Source organism: Mirounga angustirostris, unplaced genomic scaffold, assembly GCF_029215605.1.
Source record: "Mirounga angustirostris isolate CCGP_5_RB_7025 unplaced genomic scaffold, mMirAng1.0.hap1 SCAF_5, whole genome shotgun sequence".
Classification (NCBI taxonomy): Eukaryota; Metazoa; Chordata; class Mammalia; order Carnivora; family Phocidae; genus Mirounga; species Mirounga angustirostris.
The window spans coordinates 50,130,876-50,154,432 of record NW_026991713.1 but is presented as its reverse complement, the minus strand read 5'-3'; the positions used below and the strand labels follow the sequence as shown (position 1 = coordinate 50,154,432).

The 23,557-nt window shown below is 41.7% G+C and overlaps 1 protein-coding gene across 4 annotated transcripts in view; it reads left to right on the top strand.

The window, feature by feature from the left end:
• HMGA2 (high mobility group AT-hook 2) overlaps positions 1–18,904 on the top strand; it is a 141,474-nt gene extending 122,570 nt beyond the window's left edge. For all 4 annotated transcript variants that reach the window (XM_064590943.1, XM_064590945.1, XM_064590944.1 and 1 more), the window contains 2 exons: positions 3,168–3,200; positions 15,860–18,904. In XM_064590943.1, coding sequence (XP_064447013.1) covers positions 3,168–3,200; positions 15,860–15,907 — 81 coding nt within the window. In that variant the 3' untranslated portion in view covers positions 15,908–18,904. The remainder of the gene's footprint in view (positions 1–3,167; positions 3,201–15,859) is intronic.
• Positions 18,905–23,557: the final 4,653 nt, after the last annotated feature.

The window sequence follows — 23,557 nt, the reverse complement described above, 5'->3', positions numbered from 1 at the left end:
CCTAACTCGTGTTCTCTGGCATTCACCTGTCACCTGCAGCCTTGTAAAGTAGAGCTGGGCCCTGCTCAGGAAGCCAGGGGCTTCCTCTGCCCATGGCGGCCGTGCGGAATCCTGAGATCCCAAAGAAGGGGAATCTGGAAGTGGAAGTCAGGCCACTCTCCTGAATTGGATCTGGATTTGAATTTGACTTTAGAGAGAGGAGGTGAAGGAAGAAAATGGGTTTCTTCAGAATATTATACAGGGAATTAAAAGAAGAAGACTCAAGTTGTTTTAGCTTTAGAAAACGATCTTAGGGGAGGTGATTTCGATTCCCTACGCCTTAGATTCCCTGTAAAAAAAAAAAAAAGGAAATAATAAGGCTTGGGCCCCCCTGGTCACAAAGGGGCAGCAGCTGTTAAAAATAAAAAGGATTTTAGCTTCGATATGGGAAATGCATGTGTAAAATATGACTCATCTATTAAGGTGCAGGGAAGTACACTGCCAACCACACTACCGATTCATATGCATAGTTGGTATTATTCAGTTCTTCTTCTAGAGATGTAGGGGCCAACCATGTTTTTGATGACAAGAATCCTAAGAGGCAACTGGTTTTTAGGTATCAACACTTAGTCCTAAGCTAGGAGACGCCCCGAGGAAGATAAGAAAACTTGCGGTTTGTTTGGTGTCCCAGAAGATTTCCAGATTATCGTTTGTTGCCTTTTCCTTTTTATGAATGGCTGTAGTATTATGCTTCCGTCTGCATTTTCTACCAAAGCCATTCATAAAAATAAAAACAAAACAAAATAACAACCACAGAAAACTTTCTCGGCACCGTCTGGAGCCACTGGGTGCCAGAGGCTGGGAAAACATCCTGGCAGCCATCACCCCAACCAGCAGTGAGAGCATTCAAGGGTCTGTTTGTTTGGTGGTCTGAGAAGTATGAAGTGCTGTGTGGAGGGGCAGCTGGTAGGAGTTCTGCGACACCGACTAGGCCGGGAGCCAGGGCTGGCTGAGGTTCAGACATTGTCTTTCCCCTCATTGAAGTGTCAGGACCTCATTCATGGAAAATCGGGTGAGTTGGCAGCCCTTACAGAGGATTTTCATTGAGCCCCGCGGTGTGCAGGAGTCCCATGAATGCGGGATCCTCAGCCAAAAGAGGAGGGGAACTTCTGGGCCGTAGAAACCAGTCAGCCTGCAAGAATGTGTGGGGATTTGAAACGGTTTGGGAATAAACATGTGTACAGGTGTCATCGGCAGGAAGAAAGAGAAGAAAGTGGTCTGTCCTTACAAATGACTCCTGTGAAATGAATCCTCTGTCAGCACACACTTTGGAGTCCTAAGAGGCAAGAAGTCCTCATCATCCTTGGTTCAGTACCACCTGGAGAAAAGATCATCTCACAGTCTGGGCTTTTATGATGTCATCTCCCCTGTGACTTACAGGCAAAGGGAAGAGCCCTTTTCTTTTCAGTGAACAGAAGTATTTTGTCATCTTAAAAAGTTGTTTTTATCTTGTTCATCTGAAAAAAAAAGCTCTGATGATTTTTATCTAACATGTTTACTACCTCAGCGGTAGGACCATCACACCATCATAGAAATTCCGAGAGGGATGAAAATGAATAGGAGCTCTATGCCCCGTGATATGGTGACGTTGCCCCAACTTCTCTTATTTGGGAGAACGGGAGCGATTTTATTTTTCTCGTTTGTGCCACAAAAGCATGTCACGATCCACATCAGAATGGCTCCGTTGTGTTTGCAAATCCTAGTGATGTGTAGGTAGAAGAAGTAAGGCTTCTATTTGGACTTGAGAGTGAGTACTGGAAATAATCCACCAAAAAGCTTGGGCTTCAGATACTACTCTTACATTAACCAAGAATAACTTAAATATCTTCCGAATATTCCAATTGTTGGAAAATTAATTTAGGCTGGGTAGAAAAAACTTCCCTCAGATGTTTCACTCAAAAAAGAGAATTCTGCTTTACATACATAATTTAAGAGCTACAGATGTAAATAAAGCAAAATAGGCTGCAAATGAAACCATCAAGAAAGTGAACAAACCACAGAATGGGAGAAGACATTTGCAAATCATATTCCAATGACACTCACATCCAGAACATATAAAGAACTCCTACAACGCAATAATGAAAAAACAAACTTTAATATGAGCGAGAGATTTGAATAGACATTTCTCTAAGAAGATATACAAATTGCCAATAAACACATGAAAAGATGTTCAACATCATTTGTCATTAGGGAAAATCAAATCGAAACCACAGTGACATTGAACTCACACCCAGTAGATGTTTATAATTAAAAAGACAGGCAGTAACAAGTGTTGACAAGTATATGGAGAAATTGGGACCCTCATATGCTGCAGGTGGAAATGTAAAATGGTGCAGCTGTTTTGAAAAACTGTCTGGTGGCTCCTCAAAAAGTTTAACATAGGGTTACCTGTATGACCCAGAAATTCCACTCCAAGCTATCTATTCCCAAGCGAAATGAAAACATGTCTCCAGTAAAACTTATATATGAATGTTCATGGCATTATTCATGATAGCCAAATGGTGGACATCTGATGGGTGGATAAACAAAACGTGGTATATCCATATAGTGGAATGTTACTCAGTTGTAAAGAGGCAGGAAGTACTGATGGGTGCCTACGACACAGATGACCCCGGAAAACATGGTGCTAAGTAAAAGAAGCCAGACACAAAAGACCATATACTGGATGATTCCATTTACATGAAGTGTCCAGAATAGGCAAATTTATAGAGACAGAAATTTGAGTGGTTGGTTAGGGAATGGGAGGGTGACTGGTAAGGCAGGAGGGAGTGGGGAGCAGTCGATAATGGGTATGGGGTTTCTTTGAAAGGAGGTGAAAATGTTCTAAAACTACCTCATGAATGGTGATTTTAGAACTCTCTGAATATACGAAAGAAACTTTGAATTATACACCTTATGGGTGAATTTTATGGTATGTAAACTGTATCTCAAGAAAGCTGAGTGTTTTTAAACAAAATATTAACAAATTAGCCCCTTTGACTCCTCAAGTGAATCTAATTTTAGAACCAATTTTTTTGTCTTTACTTTGCAGGCAAGTGTCTATATTTAAAACATGTATACTTAATTATTTTCATTATGTATGTTTCCTTTTAAAATATAACAGTTCTTTTTGTTTGTTTCTTCCTTAGCCACAACAAGTCGTTCAGAAGAAGCCTGCTCAGGTAAGAGATGGTCATTATGATTTTTTCCTCCCAATTAATATAAAAAGTAGAGTGAAAAAGATATGACCCCAAATTAAATCTTTTTTTTTTTTAAGATTTTATTTATTTATTTGACAGAGAGACAGCGAGAGAGGGAACACAAGCAGGGGGAGTGGGAGAGGGAGAAGCAGGCTCCTCGCTCAGCAGGGAGCCCAACGTGGGGCTCGATCCCAGGACCCTAGGATCATGACCTGAGCCGAAGGCAGACGCTTAGCGACTGAGCCACGCAGGCGTCCCAACCCCAAATTAAATCTTTAATTAGAATTTTTCTATTTTTGATTATGTCAGCATCACAGTATTCTTGCAAATTTGTTGTGTCCTTCAGACAAAGCCAGGAATACATAGTCTGAGATTGTGTCATTAAAAACCCTAAGGGGTGCCTGGCTAGCTCCGTCCATAGTGCATGCAATTCTTGATCTCCAGGTTTTCAGTTTGAGCCTCACGTTTGGTATAGAGATTACTTAAAAATAAAATCTTAAAAAAAAACAACCCCTAGACAGTCAAGGCCTGAAGTGTACAAAGCAAATATAAATACTTTAAAAAGTAAAATCTTTATTTCTGTGCCTCATATAAAACAAATATTTAATAATCTTATCACGTGTTTTGCCAACTCTTTAAACATCAAATTTTGTCCTTTCCTTCTATCTATCCATATTCCATTGACTTGATACAGAACTTATTAGCTGAAAAATATATTGTGATTTATGACAGGAACATAATCTGTTTATTGCTTTATTCCATAACCTTTGATAATCCCAAAACACCCCCAAAGAAGGCTGGGGAACTGGGAAACTAAGTTCTCCCAACTTTGCAGATTGATGAATCCTCAGGTCCTTCCTCATTGGCTGAATCAGATTTTCTGAAGTTTTAGCAGCATCAAAATTAGGAACCAGTTTTACTTCTCTTATTCTTTATGCCTGGTGTTCCTTGTCCTGAATATAATCTATACATAGAAACATAAGAATCATATTTATTGAGGAAGTATATCTTGAAGGGGAAAAAAAACCTGAAGAATAAATTAACCATGATTGTCAAGTATGTGAGCTATTATTAAAATTTAAGAATGTCCTACTATTCTCCACCTCTGGGTTTAAAGAGATGCCCAGGAAGGGGTACCTGGGTGGTGCAGTCAGTTGAGCCTCTGACTCTTGGTTTCCACTTGGGTCATGATCTCAGGGTCATGGTCTTGGGGTCATGGCCTGGGGGTTGTGGGATTGAGTCCCGTGTTGGGCTCCACACTCAGCTCGGAGTCTGCTTGAGATTCTCTCTCCCTCTCCCTCTGCCCCTCCCCAACTAAAATAAATAAATAAATCTTTAAAAAAAGATGCCCAGATCTGAATATATCATACAGAACCTGCTGAAGTAAGTCGTTACCCAGTGTCATGGGTTACCAAGTTCTGTTCTTTGTAGAGTTCTTTCATATACTTTAAAATATCCATGGGATCTTTTCCTTTGAGGTCTCTAAAACTGTACTTTGCACCCCGTTCTCTTGGGACAATGGTGCCTTGCCTGAGAAAGATCATCCGAGCAATCATGTGTCTACTATTCTATACAAATGCTGCTTGAAAGAAAATTGAAACTTCTAAACACATGTAAGCATATAGGGAAAATGTGTGTTTTAAGTAAAATAAAAGCAGAGTTAACATGAAAAAAAAGTTCTCAGGGCTGCCCCCTTAAAAGCCAAGAGAGGTAAGGAGTACTAAAAATAAATACCCAGTGTTTGAGTGTTTGTAAACAATATTTAAATAAACAAAATATAAACAAAAACATTTTAAGTAGGAGATTCCAAATATATTTAGCCTCTCATCTTCCATCAGTAAGAACTTCAAGAGAAAGTAAATTTAAAAGTCAGTGCATTGGGGTCAAAGGATACTGCAGTGTTCACTGTTGCATCACTGGCTATGAACAATAGATTAATAACGTTATGTGGTCTGTTAATGACATTGATTCAGTCTCTATTCTTGGTGTTGTAAGGAAGATGAGGCAAACAAAAACAGTTACTGCATCTGAGAAATGTGTAATCTAGTTAAAAAGTTCTTAACGTTGGCTGCATATTAGAATGACCTAGAGATTGTATGTGTGTGTGTTTGTGTGTGTGTGTATTTATGTGGCTATTATATATATCTCAATATCACATGTATATATATGCCTGAACCCTGCCCGGTAGTGTGTGCGGAGCCAGCCCTTACGAGCCAGTTGTGAGCATCTCTTCCAAATTGTATGTTTGGTGATGTCAGGTAGGTAGCTTAAAATCCACTATGGTGTGAGTATTTACCCCATGGAAATTGACAACTACTACAAATCAGGACCTTTTTTTCCTGGCAAGCAAGTTTACCTACACACCACTGACCCCACCCTTCAGTGATTCTGATTATTTGGTCTGAAGACTCAAGCATCATTCTTTTTTATGAACTTCCCAAATGATTCTAACGTGTAGCCAGCCAGGGGTGAAGAATATACTCGGTGAACACACATGAGAAGACATTTAAACATTTGTTGAACAAATGACCACAGAATGCCAATGTGTATGAGGCACATAGGGGATACAGATGGATGAGTGGAATGCCAGGCGTTACTTAAGGGGATAATTCCTGGAAGACTTTTTTTTTTTTTAAGATTTATTTATTTATTTGAGGGAGAAAGAGAGTGCGCGTGAGTGAGCAGGGGGAGGGGCAGAGGGAAAGGGAGAGATAATCCCAAACCGACTCCCTGCTGAGCAGGGAGCCCAACACAGACTCCATCCCAGGACCCTGAGATCATGACTTGAGCTGAAATCAAGAGTGGGCCACTTAACTGATGAGCCACCCGGGCACCCCTGGAGGAAGCCTTTTGATTTTGTTTTTGTTGTTTAGTTGCAGAGGGGAAAATGGAGACCTAAATTAGGGAAAGAAAGGAAGATGTTATCAATGAAGTGAGTGGCATATTCCCAAGTAGAGAGACAGAAACAAATAAATCATAGGTGGAGATTATCAGTGTGGCCAAAACTGATGGCAAATTGGTCAGTAATATACCAAGAAATCATAAATTCTTTCCCAAGAGAATCAGGACTATCGAAGAAGGCACAGATGGATTGGGTTGGTCTTCACTGATCCATCTGGCTGTCTTACAGACCTCCTCTAGATTTGCCCTCCAAAGGAAGAGTTCAGAGTTAAAAAAAAAAAAAAAAGTGAGCTCATTGGGCTTCCTAATCTTTATTGTCTAAGGATACAGTGATGAATTATATAAACATGGGGGCTACGTGGAAGTTCATGGAGGATAATGTAAATTTAACACTACATACAAAAGGATCTCTTCCTTTTCCATCTGTTTATTTCAAAATACCCTCCCAGATGGCTTTTCCATGTGGCAGTCTGGATTAACTCAGGCTCATATCCTCTCTTCATCAACAGTACTTTGAGGGGCTCCATTCAGATCCTGTTTTGAGGTGGTGAATATTTTAATACAATTAAATATTTTACATCTAAAGAAAAGGGCTCAACGCTGTGTAAAGAATACCTAGGTTTTGCTTTTTGGCCCCGTCACTGGGTGAATTAATCTCTCTGTTCCCTATTTACCCATCTATGGACTGGGATAATAACATAACCCCTTGCTCCCAAGAAAATTTGGAGAGATTCAAAATTATATAAATTCCAGAGCGTATTGCTATGTTCTGACTTATTTTTGGATGCTGGGTTTTTCCTTTCCAGAGATTTATACCCTCAAAAATCCTAGAACTCGCATTAGTTCAAAACTGCTATCTTTTTCACAGCAGTGTTTTAAAAACGAAGATTGTTTGAACTAAGGGGGAAATGTTACAGTAACTGCCACATCCTCTCATTAGGACTAAAGCAGCCAGAATCAGTTTTCTTATATATATGTCACATTTATATGGAATTACAAAGACTCTATTGTAAAATATCCTAATGCCATCAAATTCTGCAAGTTCCCCAGAGCCTCAAGAACGCCACTCCTTGAAACGGGAATACAAAGCAGCAAAATTCATTCTGAGGAGACAAGTCCAGAATTATAAGTTTCAAAATCTCAATATATGTTTATGTATATAAATACATGTGTCCAGAGAAGAATAAAAATTTAAGGGAAGCCCTACTGCAGGGTTTGTGTTTATAAAGCCCACCAGGCACCATCAGCGAGAGACCTCAAGTGGGTCCCACATCCTCATGGGAAAGTTAATGGCCTCTTAACAATTTAAAGAGAATAATCTGCAATAGTCACATTAATTTTTTAAATTATAAAAACAGTGAAAACACAGCTTCCTGGGGAACTCGGCTATATTTTTATTAAAAATGACAAATTAAGCAATAAATAGAAATTAGCTAATATGTTCATTTTTTAGCGATTTGAAGCAGTTGACTTCTCAACCACATGGATCACGTCCCTAACTTTAGTGGGAAATAGTGGTAGGATTTGTTGTCATTGTTGTTTTTATAAGATAACACCGTAAGAGTATCAGGTTATTATTATTGATAGAGCGTTGTTCCTCGAGTTTTTATTTTTTTTTTAATTTTTTTTTTAATTTTTTTTTTAAGATTTTATTTATTTATTTGAGAGAGAGAATGAGAGAGAGCACATGAGAGGGGGGAGGGTCAGAGGGAGAAGCAGACTCCCCGCCGAGCAGGGAGCCCGATGCGGGACTTGATCCAGGGACTCCAGGATCATGACCCGAGCCGAAGGCAGTCGCTTAACCAACTGAGCCACCCAGGCGCCCTCGAGTTTTTATTTTGATAAGAATAAATCTCATACCATGGCAAACTTCTAAAAAGGTTTTTGCTGGTTCGTTGAATATCCTACTGTTTCTTGATTTCCTTCCTTTAAGGCTTTAAGAGGAGATCAGAAGTGACTCCTGCTCTTTAATTCAGACATTTTTTTTCTCACCTGAGTCCTACCCAAAGGGCACACAGGTTTTAAAAATCCTAACAGTTCTCCTTAACTTTCAACCCAATTTCCTCATTGTTGTTGTCCTGGCAAGCTCCACCTCTACCAATTAAGACAAGTATAAACCTGCTCCTTTTCAGTTTCCCAATGAGAAGCTTGGAAAGTGCTCTGTTTCTAAAAGAGTAGAAACAAAACTTTCTGTTTCCAAGGAGAATTTTTACCTGCAAGTAACATCTTCTGTGGGTGGTGTGTACCTGGGCAAAGAATTCTCAATAAGCCTGGTTATCATGGGATTTTTTTCCCCTCTTAAAAAAAAAAAAGTTGAATGTTTTTACAGGGACTTCAAGGGCCGTTTTAAGGATGTTTATATTTCAAACAACCTAAACATTGTTTGGAGCAAAATGAGAGATTTCATTTTGGGACAAGCAAGTTGATGAATTGCAGTCAGCATCTTGTTCTTAAAGAAGGCATTTTTACTGGGGGCTCTTGGTCTAGACACACAAAGGAGAGAGGAGGAGGGAGACAGAGGGGAGAGCATTCTCAATCTAACACTCCTCTTCTAAATGGTACCTTGGCCAATGCAGCAAATAGTTCCTAATAAATCAGACTTGCAAATAGTCAGTCTTCTACTCACTCAGGGAACACAGTGATTTATGCTGCCTAAGTCATAAAGAGTACTGATTTATTTATTTTCCTACTTACGCTCTTTCAAGCTGGTAAAACATTCTGTGGGCCAGTAAATGTTTGGTACCAACTGGCAAAACATGAAGAATTCTATCAAAGCCCGGCCTAGTGGCGCTGTTTTGTTGTATACGAAATACTTTCTGATTTAACCTCTGACCTCTGACATTGCAGAGGTCAAGAGAAAAGGAGAGTCTAGCACAGTAGAAACCAACGTTTAACCCTTACAGTAAAGTGGCTCAAGGATGTAACAGCACATGGGTAGAGCAAGGAAACATAGCAAAGTGATTATTAACCATAAGCATACAAAGTAACTAGCTTGGCTAACCCTTGTCGTAAAGAAATATGGGCAAGGTGAACTCAGCTGTGTCTTGTCAGGGAATGTCTGAGAGAGATGACATAAACTTCTAAAAGAAGTGAAAGAACATCACTCAATTTGGGGCAATAGATAAACCTCCACAGGGCAAAATTTAGTGTTTTGGGCTTGCCAGATTTCCTATAGGAGTTTTTCTTTTTTTAAGTATGATTGTTTTTAACCATGGTTAAAAGTGGTAAAGTCCTTGGGGCGCCTGGGTGGCTCAGTTGGTTAAGCGACTGCCTTCGGCTCAGGTCATGATCCTGGAGTCCCGGGATCGAGTCCCGCATCGGGCTCCCTGCTCGACAGGGAGCCTGCTTCTCCCTCTGCCCCTCCCCCTCTCATGCTCTCTCTATCTCATTCTCTCTCTCAAATAAATAAATAAAATCTTTAAAAAAAAAAAAGTGGTAAAGTCCATGGATTAGGCTAAAAAGGAAAATGACAGTGTCTGCCTGTTTTCCTCTGCATTTTGAGGTGAGTTGAATAAAAACCAATCGTTGACTCAATATGCAAACTTTCTTCTCATTATCCAAACATGCTGACCCAAATTAATATGAATAAGTAGTAACTGGTTTTAAAACCTGATCTTTCTTAAAAAAAAAAAAAAATCCTTAATGTTTGAATAGCAATATCTTGCTTGGTCCAGGACACTTCCTTTACATTCAGGAAGTGTTTGCGGAACACTCAAGTGTATATTGAGAAATTGTTTGTTGACTTACTACTATTACTGATATTTTCCTAATTTTATTCAAAAGTCCTAGCTCAGGACAACAAAAAATGTTCGGTGAAAAGTGTTTGATTAAAATCCAGAAATGTTCTCTTCCCTGGCAACAAACACAACAGATATGCAAAACTTTACACACACAGAAAAGCAAGAGAAAAGTTTTCTGCTGGTCTTTGCCACCAACCAGTAAACACGTCTGGAATATAACCACTAAACACTCTGTGATGTAATCGATTTAAAAACTTTTCGGGGGTGCCTGGGTGGTTCAGTTGGTTAAACACCCGACTCTTGATTTTGGCTCAGGTCATGATCTCAGGATCATGAGATCAAGCCCCGCGTCGGGCTCCATGCTAAGCATGGAGCCTGCTTAAGATTCTCTCTCTCCCTCTTCTTCTGCCCCCTCTCTCCCTCACTAAAAATAAGAATAAAATAAATAAATAAAAATAAAAACTATGTAAAAACAAGAACATTCCTCAACAGTTTCGGAGATGTTGAAATAGATTTCCTTCTTCTGAATGCTTCCTTCATGCAAAAATCCTTTTGCTACATCTTTAGCTATTTTTCAAACATGAGGCTTCTTCGGTAAGCATTAGAACTGGCATGGAAAATCGATAGAGCTTGTGGCCCTCAGAAATGGTGACTTACAGGATCCTGAAACTTGCAATTAGTTTATACATGAAATGATTTCCCTATCTGCGAAGTGTGACTCTCTTCTCAAGATATTGGTAAATATCCCTTCACCCCTGGAAAGAAATCCATAGTATCATAGTTGAATACTTTCAGTGACAGAACCCTGATCGAGGGTGCAGATGAGACAAACAGGAGTGCATTTTAGAAATCAAAGACATCTTGTTTGTTTTCTTTTGGAGGCGTTATTTAAAATTTTCTTTCTCAGCAGTCTCTCATTGAATCACAGGTAAAGAAAGAAAGATAGAATGAGTAACTGTAATTAACAATAATTATTCTACACTATATATCTTACAGGATCTTATACTGGTTTTTTTGTTTTGTTTTGTTTTTTTCAAAATTTTCCCATTCGGTTGTCGCATTTTTTTCTCACACCCTGCTGGGCAGTTAGATGGGTTGTCATTACTGACCTGATGCAGTGAGAATATGGCGTGAGTTACACAAGCCATTAATGTCAGGGTTGATGTTGGTGGTCATCGACCTCCAGGATCAACCTTCTTTCCTTAAACGTCCCTCAGTAAAGACCCTAACACCGACTTTATTAAGTTGATGGTAACACATGCAAGGTAGTCCTGACGCTTGTGTTTCCTAGCCATATAAAGCTAAAATAAAGAAAGGATGGGGTACAAATGCCTTAAATATCCCAACTTCTTAAGTCTCCTGTTAAAAAACAAATTTTTCCCTCCTAGCATTTCCACCAGAATACCTTCCACTTGCCAGAATATCTGGTTTATATATGTTCCATTTAACATGTTTTTAAAAAATCTGATGTAAAGTTTTCCTAGTTGGAGGAAATAATCACTTTCCATTAAGTTAAACAGCCTCAATCCATTTTAAATTAAAATATCTGACCGAGAAATAGAAAAACCCAGCTCTGTGGTCTTGTGGGTCACTTAGCTACAGATGGAACCTGAAAAATCCGGTTCTGGTTGCTGCTGCTGAGGCAGAGAGTCCATTATTTCTGTTCTGATGGGACTGGCTGGAGATATTCAGGAACGTGAAAAACTCTGACATGTGTCATTCCGAGTCCTTAAGGAGTTGAACGTATTAAGATGACAAAAAGAATTTGTCATGAAACTATAATGACTCTTTCTAGACAACCAGGTATTTGTAGGTTTATTGGCAAGATAGCTGAAATTACAAATGTATTTTTAGCCTGAAGCATTTCATAATAAAAGAGTTGCAGACTTCTTTGCAATCAAGGAGAAAAAAAAATAGGGATTTATTAAAGCTGACATGGACTTCTGTGATTTTGCACTCCTTACTACACACAAAGAGGGGGATCGTGGGGACCTGAGTCCTTGAAATTTGCAAGGAGAGTATTTCCGTTTCCCGGTTCCATTTAGAATTCACTGGCCTCCCTTCCACTGCAGACCTGCTGTTTAGTCTGCATCTGAAAATTAAACCCAGAGCTTCGGCTCTCACATTAAGTACTAAACTTTCCTCCAGCACACACCCTCACTTGTGTCTGTGTGCTAAGATCTACGATTAGACTCTTAAGACGTTTTAAAATTCCATCAGGCATTAGAGGATAAGGTTGGATATTGGGCCGTCTTCTTCCTCCTTTTGAGTCCCTGAGCAGAAGTACACCCAAAGGTAAATGCCACATGCAGGAGGGAGGTAAGTGCGAACTGTATTTCTAGGTTTTAGTGGGGTGTTTGTTCAAGCTTAACCAAAGCAATGAAAGAGTTACATTTATTAAATTCCTTTTTTTCACAAATGAAAGAAAAACTAAGGCAAAATGAGTGCAATTTTCCAGGAGTCGTTATAAAAATATAGCTCTCCAGCTCTGCCCACTTTCCTTTCCTTCTCATCAGTTTTCTGCCCAAAACACTCGCATGTTTCGCCCCGATGTGCTGCAGCCTCAGTTGTCTTTGTAAAGTAGCCGCGTGAATGGCTGGGAGCTGTTCAGTGTTTAGAGGCCTCGGTGGCCGGGCTCATAAAAATGTCACTGTGCACTTGCACTTGGAAAAGTCCTTTTATCCTGCATTCCTGAAGCACCATTCCAACAGTTAGCCTCCTTTACCAGACTGTTGCTGTTTGCCTTCCCACCTTGCGGACTAGCTTCTAATGAGATGTGTGTAACTCTTGGCTATCGAGTTTCCATCTCCTTATTGCCTCAGAGCTGATCTTGGGGGGCTGCACAAGCTCAAAGGTCCTTTGGCCCTATGCTGCAAACGTGAAGTAATTTAGGTAGAGACCTCAAGGTGCAAGCTATTGTCTAGAATGAGTGGCAGTGTCTTCTAAGTCACTGAAGAGGATTGAATCTCAGGGGTCCCAACCACCTACTCTACTATGGAAATAAGATTCCTTGGGGACGCCAGAGCCCGCTGCTGATGCCCTTACATCACCAGTTTCCGTCCACACTTCGCACCACAGAAGGGCCCCGTGTGAGGTCTGGTCAGCCGTGACCCTTCAGGCAGCCGAGGGCGGGTTTTCCAAGTTCATCTTTTTTCCTCACCGGGAAGATTTTTCTTCTCTTAATTATACCCATAATTGGTCACAGCAACCACACATATAGCAAAAGTTAAGTCACTGAAAAGGTGAGAACAGAGGTTTGCAGAGGTGAGAAGTGCCACACACCCCATTGTCATCCGCCTGGCAGCCATGCTGTCCCTTGGAGGGTGGCCAGTCGGGGCCATGCCAGGATGAGGGAATGCTCCACTAACTAGACATTTGAGAAAACCATCGTTTGGAGCATGTGAGAGCCCACATTATTTCCCAAAGTTAACAGAGTGAGGCGCCCACCCTCTGACATCCTACTTACATACCCGGTACTAACTGACAGCTCCTAGTAGAAGAATTTCAAGGTCAGCGGAAAGATACATTAGTCAAACAACTATCCCTGTTGTGTTAAGAGCTGTTTTAAGTAAAGGGAACAATATGAGGGACCATCATTTTCAGCCGAGTTGTGTCTAAGGCATTTAAATAAACCACTTACATATCAGGAGCTTCAAGAGCTCAAATCAAGCAAAGTTTCTGGGAATGTTTTGAAAAGCCGATCGCATTCCATCTACTACAAGGTCTTTGTAAGTTCATGGCCTGAAAATTCTATTTCCTTCCGGATTTGGAAGTAGTTTGGTTTCCAGATAGTATAGAAAAAGCAGGCAGTTGGAAATTGGAATAATTACAGCTAAATCCAGAAGGTTTTCCAGCTTGACCGAGTTCTATTAATGTGTTAACCATAAGAAGAAGGAATACAATATACCTGCCAGCCTTCATGCTGTAGACTGTTTCAGAGCAGTACCCTAAGTTCACACCTTGTGTCATAATGAGAACTGAGTCATGGGGGGACGGATGAAGAGGGGATCTGCCGAACGGCTTAGTGACTTTCTGGATTTTAAATATTGAGTGAAAAGACAAGGTCATAGGGCAGCTGAACCTTGGCTTGCCTCTCTTTCGTCTGTCTGTGGCTTTGATCATGCTACATCCTCCTCTGTGGCCGGGACTCCAGAGAGAATCTCAGGGTCATGGCCTGTTGCCTGTCAAGAGGTATAAACCTGCTGCTTAAATATGTGGAGCCCTCCGTGTGGGGGCTGGGAGCGCAGGGGAGGTAGCTTCATACGTTCCACATTTCCCACATAACCCGAAGCAGACTAAACAAGACCGGTGTGAAATCTCATGACTTGATGCTGCTGTGGTTCTATTTTTTAACTGTAATCCATTCATTTGCATGTGTGTTTATCCCCAGGATTCACAGCTTTCTTAGTCTTTGGGGAAAGAGAACGTTTGAAACCTTTTGCAAGGGGTTTGCAGTAAGCAGTGGTCTGTGATTAAAGCCCGGGGCAGAGTGTGTAAGGGAGAGTGAGTGTGTGCCTGCGTGCGCGCATGCATTCTTGTGAGTGTGTGAGTGCCCACTTCTGTGGGGGTTTTTCCTCCCGTTTGCTGCTCTCACGCAAAAGCGTCACACATGGTAGCATTTAGGAGCTCCTTCACAGCTGAAGTGTTTCAAACACTAATGAATGGAAGTTTGGTCATATAATGCAGACAAGCTTTAAGGCATGCTTTACTGAATGGTGTACTGTAGTGACCTGGGAAAGGAAGAGAGGTATAAATTGTGTCCGTTAGCCACCCAGACAAAATGAAGCCATGTGGAAAATCAAATCTATTAAAGTATGAAGACTGTTATAAGCTGTTTTAAGCTGGCCATTCTTAAACAGGCTCAGTTTGCAGCAGGGGTAAATGTTTACCTCTTCTCCCAGATCTTTTTCACATGCCGTCTTATGAGACAATGTGCAGCATTTGATAAAAATCATCCTCTCACTAACGACACTTTTATCAGAAATGTTTATTGTCTCCGCTTTACCACCCATGTCCTGAAAGGTACTGCACATTTGTTAAATAAGCAAAGGGAAAGAGAACCGTGCAGCTCAAGCCAGCTTGCAGAAACTCCAACAAATTCCAGAGCCATAAGGAATCAGGAAAAAAAAAAAAAAAGAAAGAAAGAAAGAAAGAAAAAGAGAAGGAAGAATTAGATTTATATGAAGAGGAGGCCCTGCAAAAACATATATATTAGATTTGCTCTGCTTGGCCAGCCCACCATTAAATGTTTGGTAGATGTGGATTTAGTATTGACATCCAGCCGGTAGGCCAAACTTTGCTCATTGTCTTAAAATGTGCTTTAATAAATACAAGAACGAGGAACGCGATTTGGAAAGGAAGCTAGTAGTCAGCTCTTGCACGGAAGTGCTGGCATCTTGGTCTCACATGGGTTCTGACGCCTGTCTGGCTCGGCCCATTCCTGGCCCTACTCCCTCTGTAACTTTGGGTGCATTCCCTGCCGTGCCTTGACTTTCTTGCCTATCAAATGGGAACAGTAACAAACCATGCCTAAAAGCATCTAGCAAGTGTCATAAAAGTATCCGCCATGACTACCAGTATCTGCTGGACAGGTTCCTTTGTGTCTCAAGAAAGGATTTCCCTTTATTTTTTGCTTACTTGTGCACTGGTTTTTAAAACCGATGGCCGGCATGCTGTCGGGAAAAATCTATCCATTTCTTTTTTACTCTAATTGGCGAGTAAGCTTAAATTAGCCTGACATTCTCTGAACTGCAAACAATTGAATTTGCTGACCAGCCGCCATGATGCCAAGCCTTAAGTCAACAGCGGCTAATGACTGCTCTGGGAAAAAACAACACCTTGATTCCTCAATTACAGTTTAAGAAGCCCTGGGAATGAGGGCTTGCCAATCATCGGCTTCCTTTTTTCAAGGCAGCATAATGGGCTGTGGGAACAGGTCACCTCCAAACTGTCGGTAAGAACGGCCCACACGGTGTAATGGTTGTGCCCTGTGTGTTCCAGGAGGAGACTGAAGAGACATCCTCACAAGAGTCTGCAGAAGAGGACTAGGGGGCGCCGACATTCGATTTCTACCTCAGCAGCAGTTGGATCTTTTGAAGGGAGAAGACACTGCAGTGACCACTTACTCTTTATTGCCATGGTCTTTCTACTTTCATCTGGGGTGGGCAAGGGGGGGCGGGGGCGGGGCGGGGGCTGGGGTGGGGGGAGAAATCACATAACCTTAAAAAGGACTATATTAATCACCTTCTTTGTAATCCCTTCACAGTCCCAGGTTTAGTGAAAAACTGCTGTAAACACAGGGGACACAGTTTAACAATGCAACTTTTAATTACTGTTTTCTTTTTTCTTAACCTACTAATAGTTTGTTGAACTGATAAGCAAGAGCGGATGGGTGAGGAAAAAAACTCTGACTCGGGTTTAGTCAATCACTGCACTGCACACAGACGAGAAAAGTGTCACGCTCGTGACATCGGGCATTCCTGTAGGAAAGGCGCGGTGTTCAACCCTGTGTGCCCCTCAGCCACCACCCAACCTGCTCGCCCTAGTGAAGCTTCTGTTTAGAACACCAAAGATAGGACTAGATACTACTTCTCTCTTTTTCGTATAATCTTGTAGACACTTACTTGATGATTTTTTAACTTTTATTTCTAAATAAGACGAAATGCTGATGTATCCTTTCATTCAGCTAACAAACCAGAAAAGGTTATGTTCATTTTTCAAAAAGGGAAGTAAGCAAGCAAATGTTGCCAACTCCTATATTTATGGATATCACACATATCAGCAGGAGTAATAAATTTACTCGTGGCACTCGTTTTCAGGAAAACACTCATCTGGGTAGAACCTACTTCCTACAGAGCCAAATGCCATTTAGCAATAAATCACACTTGTTACCTTCAAAGCCTTTAAGGAACCTAAACAAGCAAAATTATCCTCTTGGTAATTTAACGAGAAGGTACAACAGAATAATGCATGATGAACTCACCTGAATGATGAGGTGGGAGGAGCGAAATCTAAATTTCTTTTGCTATAGTTATACTACAATTTAAAAACAAAAAAAGCAGTCTCTCTCTCTCTCTCTCTCTCCCTCTCCTCTCTTCATTATGTATCAGTTTCCGTGAAAGACCTAAATACCACTTACCTCAAATCAAGCGTATGTATTACTTCAAGTAATACGTTTTGACATAGGATGGTGGACTGAGGTGCTTGACTTTGGCTTCAGTTCACCGTCTCTTCATTCAAACTGCACTTTTAGCCAGAGATGCAATAATATATCCCCACTACTCAATACTACCTCTGAATGTTACAATTAATTTACAGTCTAGTACTTATTACATGCTGCTATACACAAGCAATGCAAGAAAAAAACGTAATGGGTAGGTGATGCTAATCATCTGCGGTTCTTTTTGTACACTTCATTACAGTTAAAGAAGCAGTCTCCTTACTGTGTTTCAGCATGGCTATGTATTTTTCTATTTTTTTTAATTAAAATTTTACAAATACTTGTTTCAGCTTCTCTGCTAGATTTCTACATTAACTTGAATATTGTTGTTGGTGGTGGTTTTTAACCAAGTCGCTCCTAGGTTCTTAAGGATAATTTTCCTCAGTCACACTACACAGCACACAAAATTTGACTGTAATGTTTAAATCTTACCCTCCAAGTTTGTACCTCAAAATGAGTTGTTTAAGGAAATGGACTAATTGACTTGCAAAGACCTACCTCCAGACTTCAAAAGGAATGAACTCGTGACTTGCAGCATTCATTTTGGTCAGCGTCTGAAAGCGTTCAGACTGCCGCTATCCCTAGTCCAGACTATTTCTGTAAGAGACATTTGATAGAAAGGAACTCATTTTTACATACTTCCTGCAAAGAACTAGATAAAATAAAAGCCAACCTTCAAAGAAACTTGAAGCTTTGTAGGTGTGATGCAACCAGCTCAGCTTTTGCATGATGCAATCAAAAAATATGTGTTTTTAAGATTCGTCGCATATGAGAAAATGCTTGACAGATATTTTCATGTATTTTACACAAATGTGATTTTTGTAATATGTCTCAACCAGATTTATTTTAAACGCTTCTTATGTAGAGTTTTTATTGCTTTCTCTCCTCGTGAGTGTGCTGACTTTTTAACATGGTATTATCAACTGGGCCAGGAGGTAGCTTCTCATGATGGCTTGTGTCGGTATGGCTTCCAGTACTGAAGCCAAATGAAACTCAAAACCATCTCTCTTCCAGCCGCTTCAGGGAGGTCATTTCAGAGGCCACATACCTCTCTGAGACTGGCAGATGGCTCACTGTTGTGAATCACCAAAGGAGCTACGGAGAGAATTAAAACTCAACCTTACTGTTAACTGTGCATTAAATAAGCAAATAAACAGTGGCTCATAAAAATAAAAGTCCCATTCCGTATCCTCGGTTGGGCCTTTTCAAAACCTCATTGGCCAGCTCATAAAACTGAAGCAAGTTGCTCATGTTGGCCAAACTCGGAGTACTGAGCGATTTCCATCTCCGATGAAGTTACTCTTTTATTTCCTATACGTTGTACAATCAAAACACACTACTACCTCTTAAGCCCCAGTATACCTCATTTTTCATACTGAAAAAAAAAAAAAGCTTGTGGCCAATGGAACAGTAAGAACATCATAAAATTTTTATATATATAGTTTATTTTTGTGGGAGATAAATTTTATAGGACTGTTCTTTGCTGTTATTGGTCTCAGCTAAGTAAGACTGGACATTTAACTTTTCTACCATTTCTGCAAGTTTAGGTATGTTTGCAGGAGAAAAGTATCAAGACGTTTAACTGCAGTTGACTTTCTCCCTGTTCCTCTGAGTGTCTTCTAACTTTATTCTTTGTTCTTCATGTAGAGTTGCTGTCTATGATTGTACTTTGAATCGCTTGCTTGTTGAAAATATTTCTTTAGTGGATTATCACTGTCTGTTCTACACAATAAACATAACAGCCTCTGTGATCCCCATGTGTTTTGATTCCTACTCTTTGTCATAACTCCATTAAATGCATAATAAAGTTTGGTCAAAACAGGTCATGGAGAGAGACATTCACAAGTCATTTTGTCGCGCCCCCCGCATATTGTGCACCCACACCTCTACGAACACTGACGTAAGGTTTTCAAATATCATACTTCTTACATCAACTGCCCTCAATTCACCTTTCACGGTCTGGCATTTAATCCTGCAAATGACCTTAGAATAAATGTAAAGGAAGAATATGCTTGTGGCTCAAAACTAGAGAATTTCTCCCGAAGGCTGACATCTACAATGTTGGTAAGGGGAAGTAGCTGATGATATACTAGTTATCTTTCAAGTAATATTTGCAGGAGAGCTGAAAGTTTGGTGAGGAGTAAAAGAAATGAAAGACGCAGAGTTCCTCGGGATAGGAGTCTCTCTTATTTTATAAGAACCATAAGCAGGGTCAGAATGATTCCACCAAGCTCCAGGTCACCTTTACATCTCAACTGCTGACAGTGCATAAATCCAGGACTCCTCCCAGGCGAAAATCTTCTGCTTTGGGCTGCCACCACCACTGTCACTAAAACTCTTCATTTAGCTTCTTCAGTAGGACTTCCCCATATGAAAACATCTCCTGTCGGGGAATTTATTGTCGAATTTATTACTTGACTCCTTCATTCATTTATTTTCACAGCCAATATTCTGTGAGTGCCTACTTTGTGCTAAGCCCCACACCAAGAGGCCCTTCAAAAGATCATCTCCTTGGAGAAAATCACGCAGGTGCAGAAATCCAGGCAGCATGTGCAAAGAACCAAACATATTGCTTAGGCAACAAATTGCAAGAATTCAGGGGAGAGGAAGCCATCTCCTGCTGGAGTGGATCATTAATTCAGCCTATTAATAGACAAACCAAATGTAGTTAATAGAAACCATATTTAGTCTCTTCATTTTTATTAATAGAGAAAAGCACATAAGAAGAAATTACTTCTGGAAAATGAAAATACGCCAACAGAGAATCTTTGCCTTGAAAAAAGAAAGAATAAGAAAGGACATGCCACGCCCAGAATAGAATAAGTAGATGAAGAGGGTAAAATTTTTACCATAGTGTAGAGTCGATACTCACTAAGTGATCTCTGAATTGGGTTCTTTTTCATTTGAGAAAAATTAAACTTTCTTTCGCGCAGTAAGTAGTACACTGATGAGAGTTATTATGTGAAGAAGCATTTTAAGCTCAAACCCAAATTTAAGGAGGGTGTCCCAAAAACTCAGCCAATGCATTCAAATCACAGTGGAGCCTCTAGTATGTGCCAGATATTGTTTGGGGTAATAAAGGTAAACTAAATTTCATCACTGCCCATCGAGAGCCGGAACTCCTCACCAGGGAGCTGGACCCAAGGGGGAGGGGAGCTATGTAAATAGAACCTTACCGAGTTACCCTGAAGGTGGTTGGAGTCATCCTGAACTCTCCACCAATATCAGAGACGAATTGCAGGCCCTCTCGCAAAAGGGGTTTTGCGTTACCAACAGAGAGGGATCCTGCGCTATAGGAACAGTGAGTCTCAGCCAGTGTGGCCTTTCATATGTGGGGGGTGGGGAGAGGGGCTGGTTTCTCACCAGGGCCAGGAGTACTCGACTCTTTGGTGAATTCTCAGAGTTGGGTAGGGTCACCCTTGAGCCATCACTCTTCAGATCTAGGAAATCTGGCCTAACGGGGAAAGAGAAGCTGAAAAGAATCAAAATCACTTGTGAAATGTGGAATGCAGACGGGTAAAGTCCAGACCGTCAAAAGGCAACAACAGAGGTCTACACCCGCAGTCTGAGTTAGCCATCTGTGAAACCGGGCAGTCTGGGTTCTGCCTGAAGTATGGGAAATGGCAGTGGATAGGCCTCTCTGCCTGGCTCGCTGCTCCTCTAGCCTCATCCTCCTCAGTCAGGACTCCACTCATGCTCAGCCAGCCACGCCTCTGGCCTACTCTCAGACCAAGGCCCAGGTACAGGTCAGTGAGTAATGCCCCACTGTGTATCCAGTTCACAATAATTGGGTTCTCACCTTCTGCCCCTGAGCCGGATTCACAACCTTGATAACTCGCTGCCACCCCCCCCCCATTTGTCCAGTGTTCCCACCTAGCCTTCCTGGAGCCCTAATCCCTTCCCTGTACTTCTGTCAACACTGGGGCTGACCCCCTGTGACCTGCTAGTCCCATGTCGTCTTCTCCTCTCATCTGATCACCTATTTTCTCACTTTTGGATTTCACCTGTTTTGTGGCTGCCCTAATCCTAACTGAAGCATACATTCTCAGAAATGTGGGATAATGACATTTGAACATGCGTCTTTGCCAGAACCCAGATGGTGGGGTGCCTGCTATGGAAGAAACTCGCTGGGGCGGGGTGCGGGGGCAGAGGAATGGTAGCCGCAGATCGAGCCCTGTCCTCTGCTGCCCTAGAGAGACGAGAGGAAAGAGGAACCCTATAAAAGATCAGCCACAGCTTTCCCCGGAATACAATTATTTCTTTTATCCTGCTTCTGGCTGCAGGGTGGGCTTAAGGCTAACATTTTTTTCCTCTGGTTTCTATCATTATTTGATCTTTGGCACACAAGGGATATCTAGACATTGTGGGCAAAAAGGCATCGGGGTTTTCAAACCCCATTTTGGCTGTACGTTCCATGCACGGAAATCATTAATATACATACAGACTCACTGTATTTGATCTCAGTGGATTTGCTCACTAAAGAATCACCCCTGAAAAATCAGCAAAATGCAAATTGCCTCCATTACAGCGTGCATCTTAGGGATCCCTGATGCCCCACAGCTTCGTTTGCTTAAGGGGATGCTCACTTTCTGTCATTTCAGTCCAGCCATCAGCCCTGGTCACTCCAGGCTCTTGTCTTTGGCTTTGGTTGAAAATATCATGGTGTTGGGGTACTGATCTTGGTGGTCCCCCTCTTCGTGATGCATAGCACCCAGCTCCTATTATTCCTTCGGATTCGAGCCACGAGCTGTAACCCCCCACCTAAAAGACCTAAACTCAATGTACTTGGGCAGCCAGGCTTTGCACCTGCTCTTCCGGCCAGCATTCTTTAGGCTGCCTCATTGTCTTCTTCTGCCCTGTCCTCTTCCCCCGGATTCTGCAGCCCCTTAGATTTCTCTCAGCTAAATCTAAAGGTACTGGCCTCCTTGGACCAGGAATAACTGCCTATTTCCTGGAATACTGGAAGAGAAAAGGAGAGTGAACAAGGAGACAGATTGCTCCTGTTTTTTTATTTTTTCTGATGACTAATCAGAACTGGGATGGGTTGAGGGGGCTCAGGCCCACGTCCACCTGCACTGCCACAGCCTGGTGGTTCCTGCGTCAGAGATGAGTGGCTGGATTAGCCAAGTCTCCTTCAACTGCAAGGAATATGAACCCAGTTCAAGATGGCTTAAACCAAAAAGAAAATATTAGTTGACATAGCCGAGAAGTCTGAGCTACCGGATCGTTAGCATGATTTGATCCAGGGACCCAAAGGATGTGGCCAGGAGGCTGATTTTGTGGAGTCCTCAGTTGGGCTTTTCTCTTTCTTTGGTGCCTTGTCAGCTGGGTTCTCCTCTAGGCCTGGCAGGGTAGCTTCTGGGAGTCACAGATCCACATCCTGTTGGCCTAGCAACCTCTACAGAAGGACAGTTGTGTTTTGTTTTCCAGGATTTCCAGCAAAATCTTGGGGTTGAATATTTTGGGGGTGACCTGGATCACAGGCTGGTCATTGTACCCATCATTCTGGCCAGGGGAAAGAAAACACATATTGGCCAGATGTGGGTCACATATCTGTCCCCCGAGCCAGTCCAGGAAGGGTTGGCAGGGCGAGGTGGGCCCACCCTGTGTGAAACATGAAATGGGCGATGCCCCAAAAGAAAAATCCACGTGCACTTCCAAAAGGGAAAAGGGGAAGGAGGAAAAGATCAGCTCTCTGCTCCAGTGATGCACGCAGCAAGGCTCCCTGAAGGAGCAGAGATGGAGGTGAGATCAGTGTGAACACGGCCCCACAGAGTTTCAGGCTTTATCATCAACATGAAGAGAAGACCAGGACCCCCACAGTTGCCCACCCGGCAATGGACGTCACAGAGGCAAGAAAGCAACCTTGTTTTAAGGAGCCAAGATGTTGCTGCTTTTTACCAGGGCACAACTAAGCCCATCTTGATGGAAACAAAGAATGACAAAGCTTTTTGCATCCTCATTTTTCACTTAACAAAGCACTTCTACAAATTTCATTTCTTTTCATCTTCATCACCATGAATGACATAGCAGGTAGTAGTAGTAGTAGTAGTAGTAGATTTCCTTGACAGGGGCAGCTAACTGAGGCTCAGAGAGCCTAAATGACCAGCCTGGGAAGACAGAACTAGCAAATGGCAGAGCCATTATGTAACCTGAGGCCCCCTGACTAGTCCCACACTCTCTCCTCCTCTGGACTAATGCATATCCCAAGAATATCCTTTGCAATCGCCGCTCGGTATAAACCTTCTCTTGGGTGCACATCCCAAACATATTTAATTCTAGCTCCCCAGACTCCAGTGGGATTTAGCAAAGTCGGCTTTCCAGGGGATCACTGTAATTACAGCACGCTCGGTCTCCGAGTCTTCACCCCCATCCACCAGAGTTCTTTCGTCCCACTGCGGAGCATCTATCTGAACCCGACTGCTTGTCCCATTCATCAATCCAAGAATATGCTTCAGGAGAATGTGAGCTCCAACAGA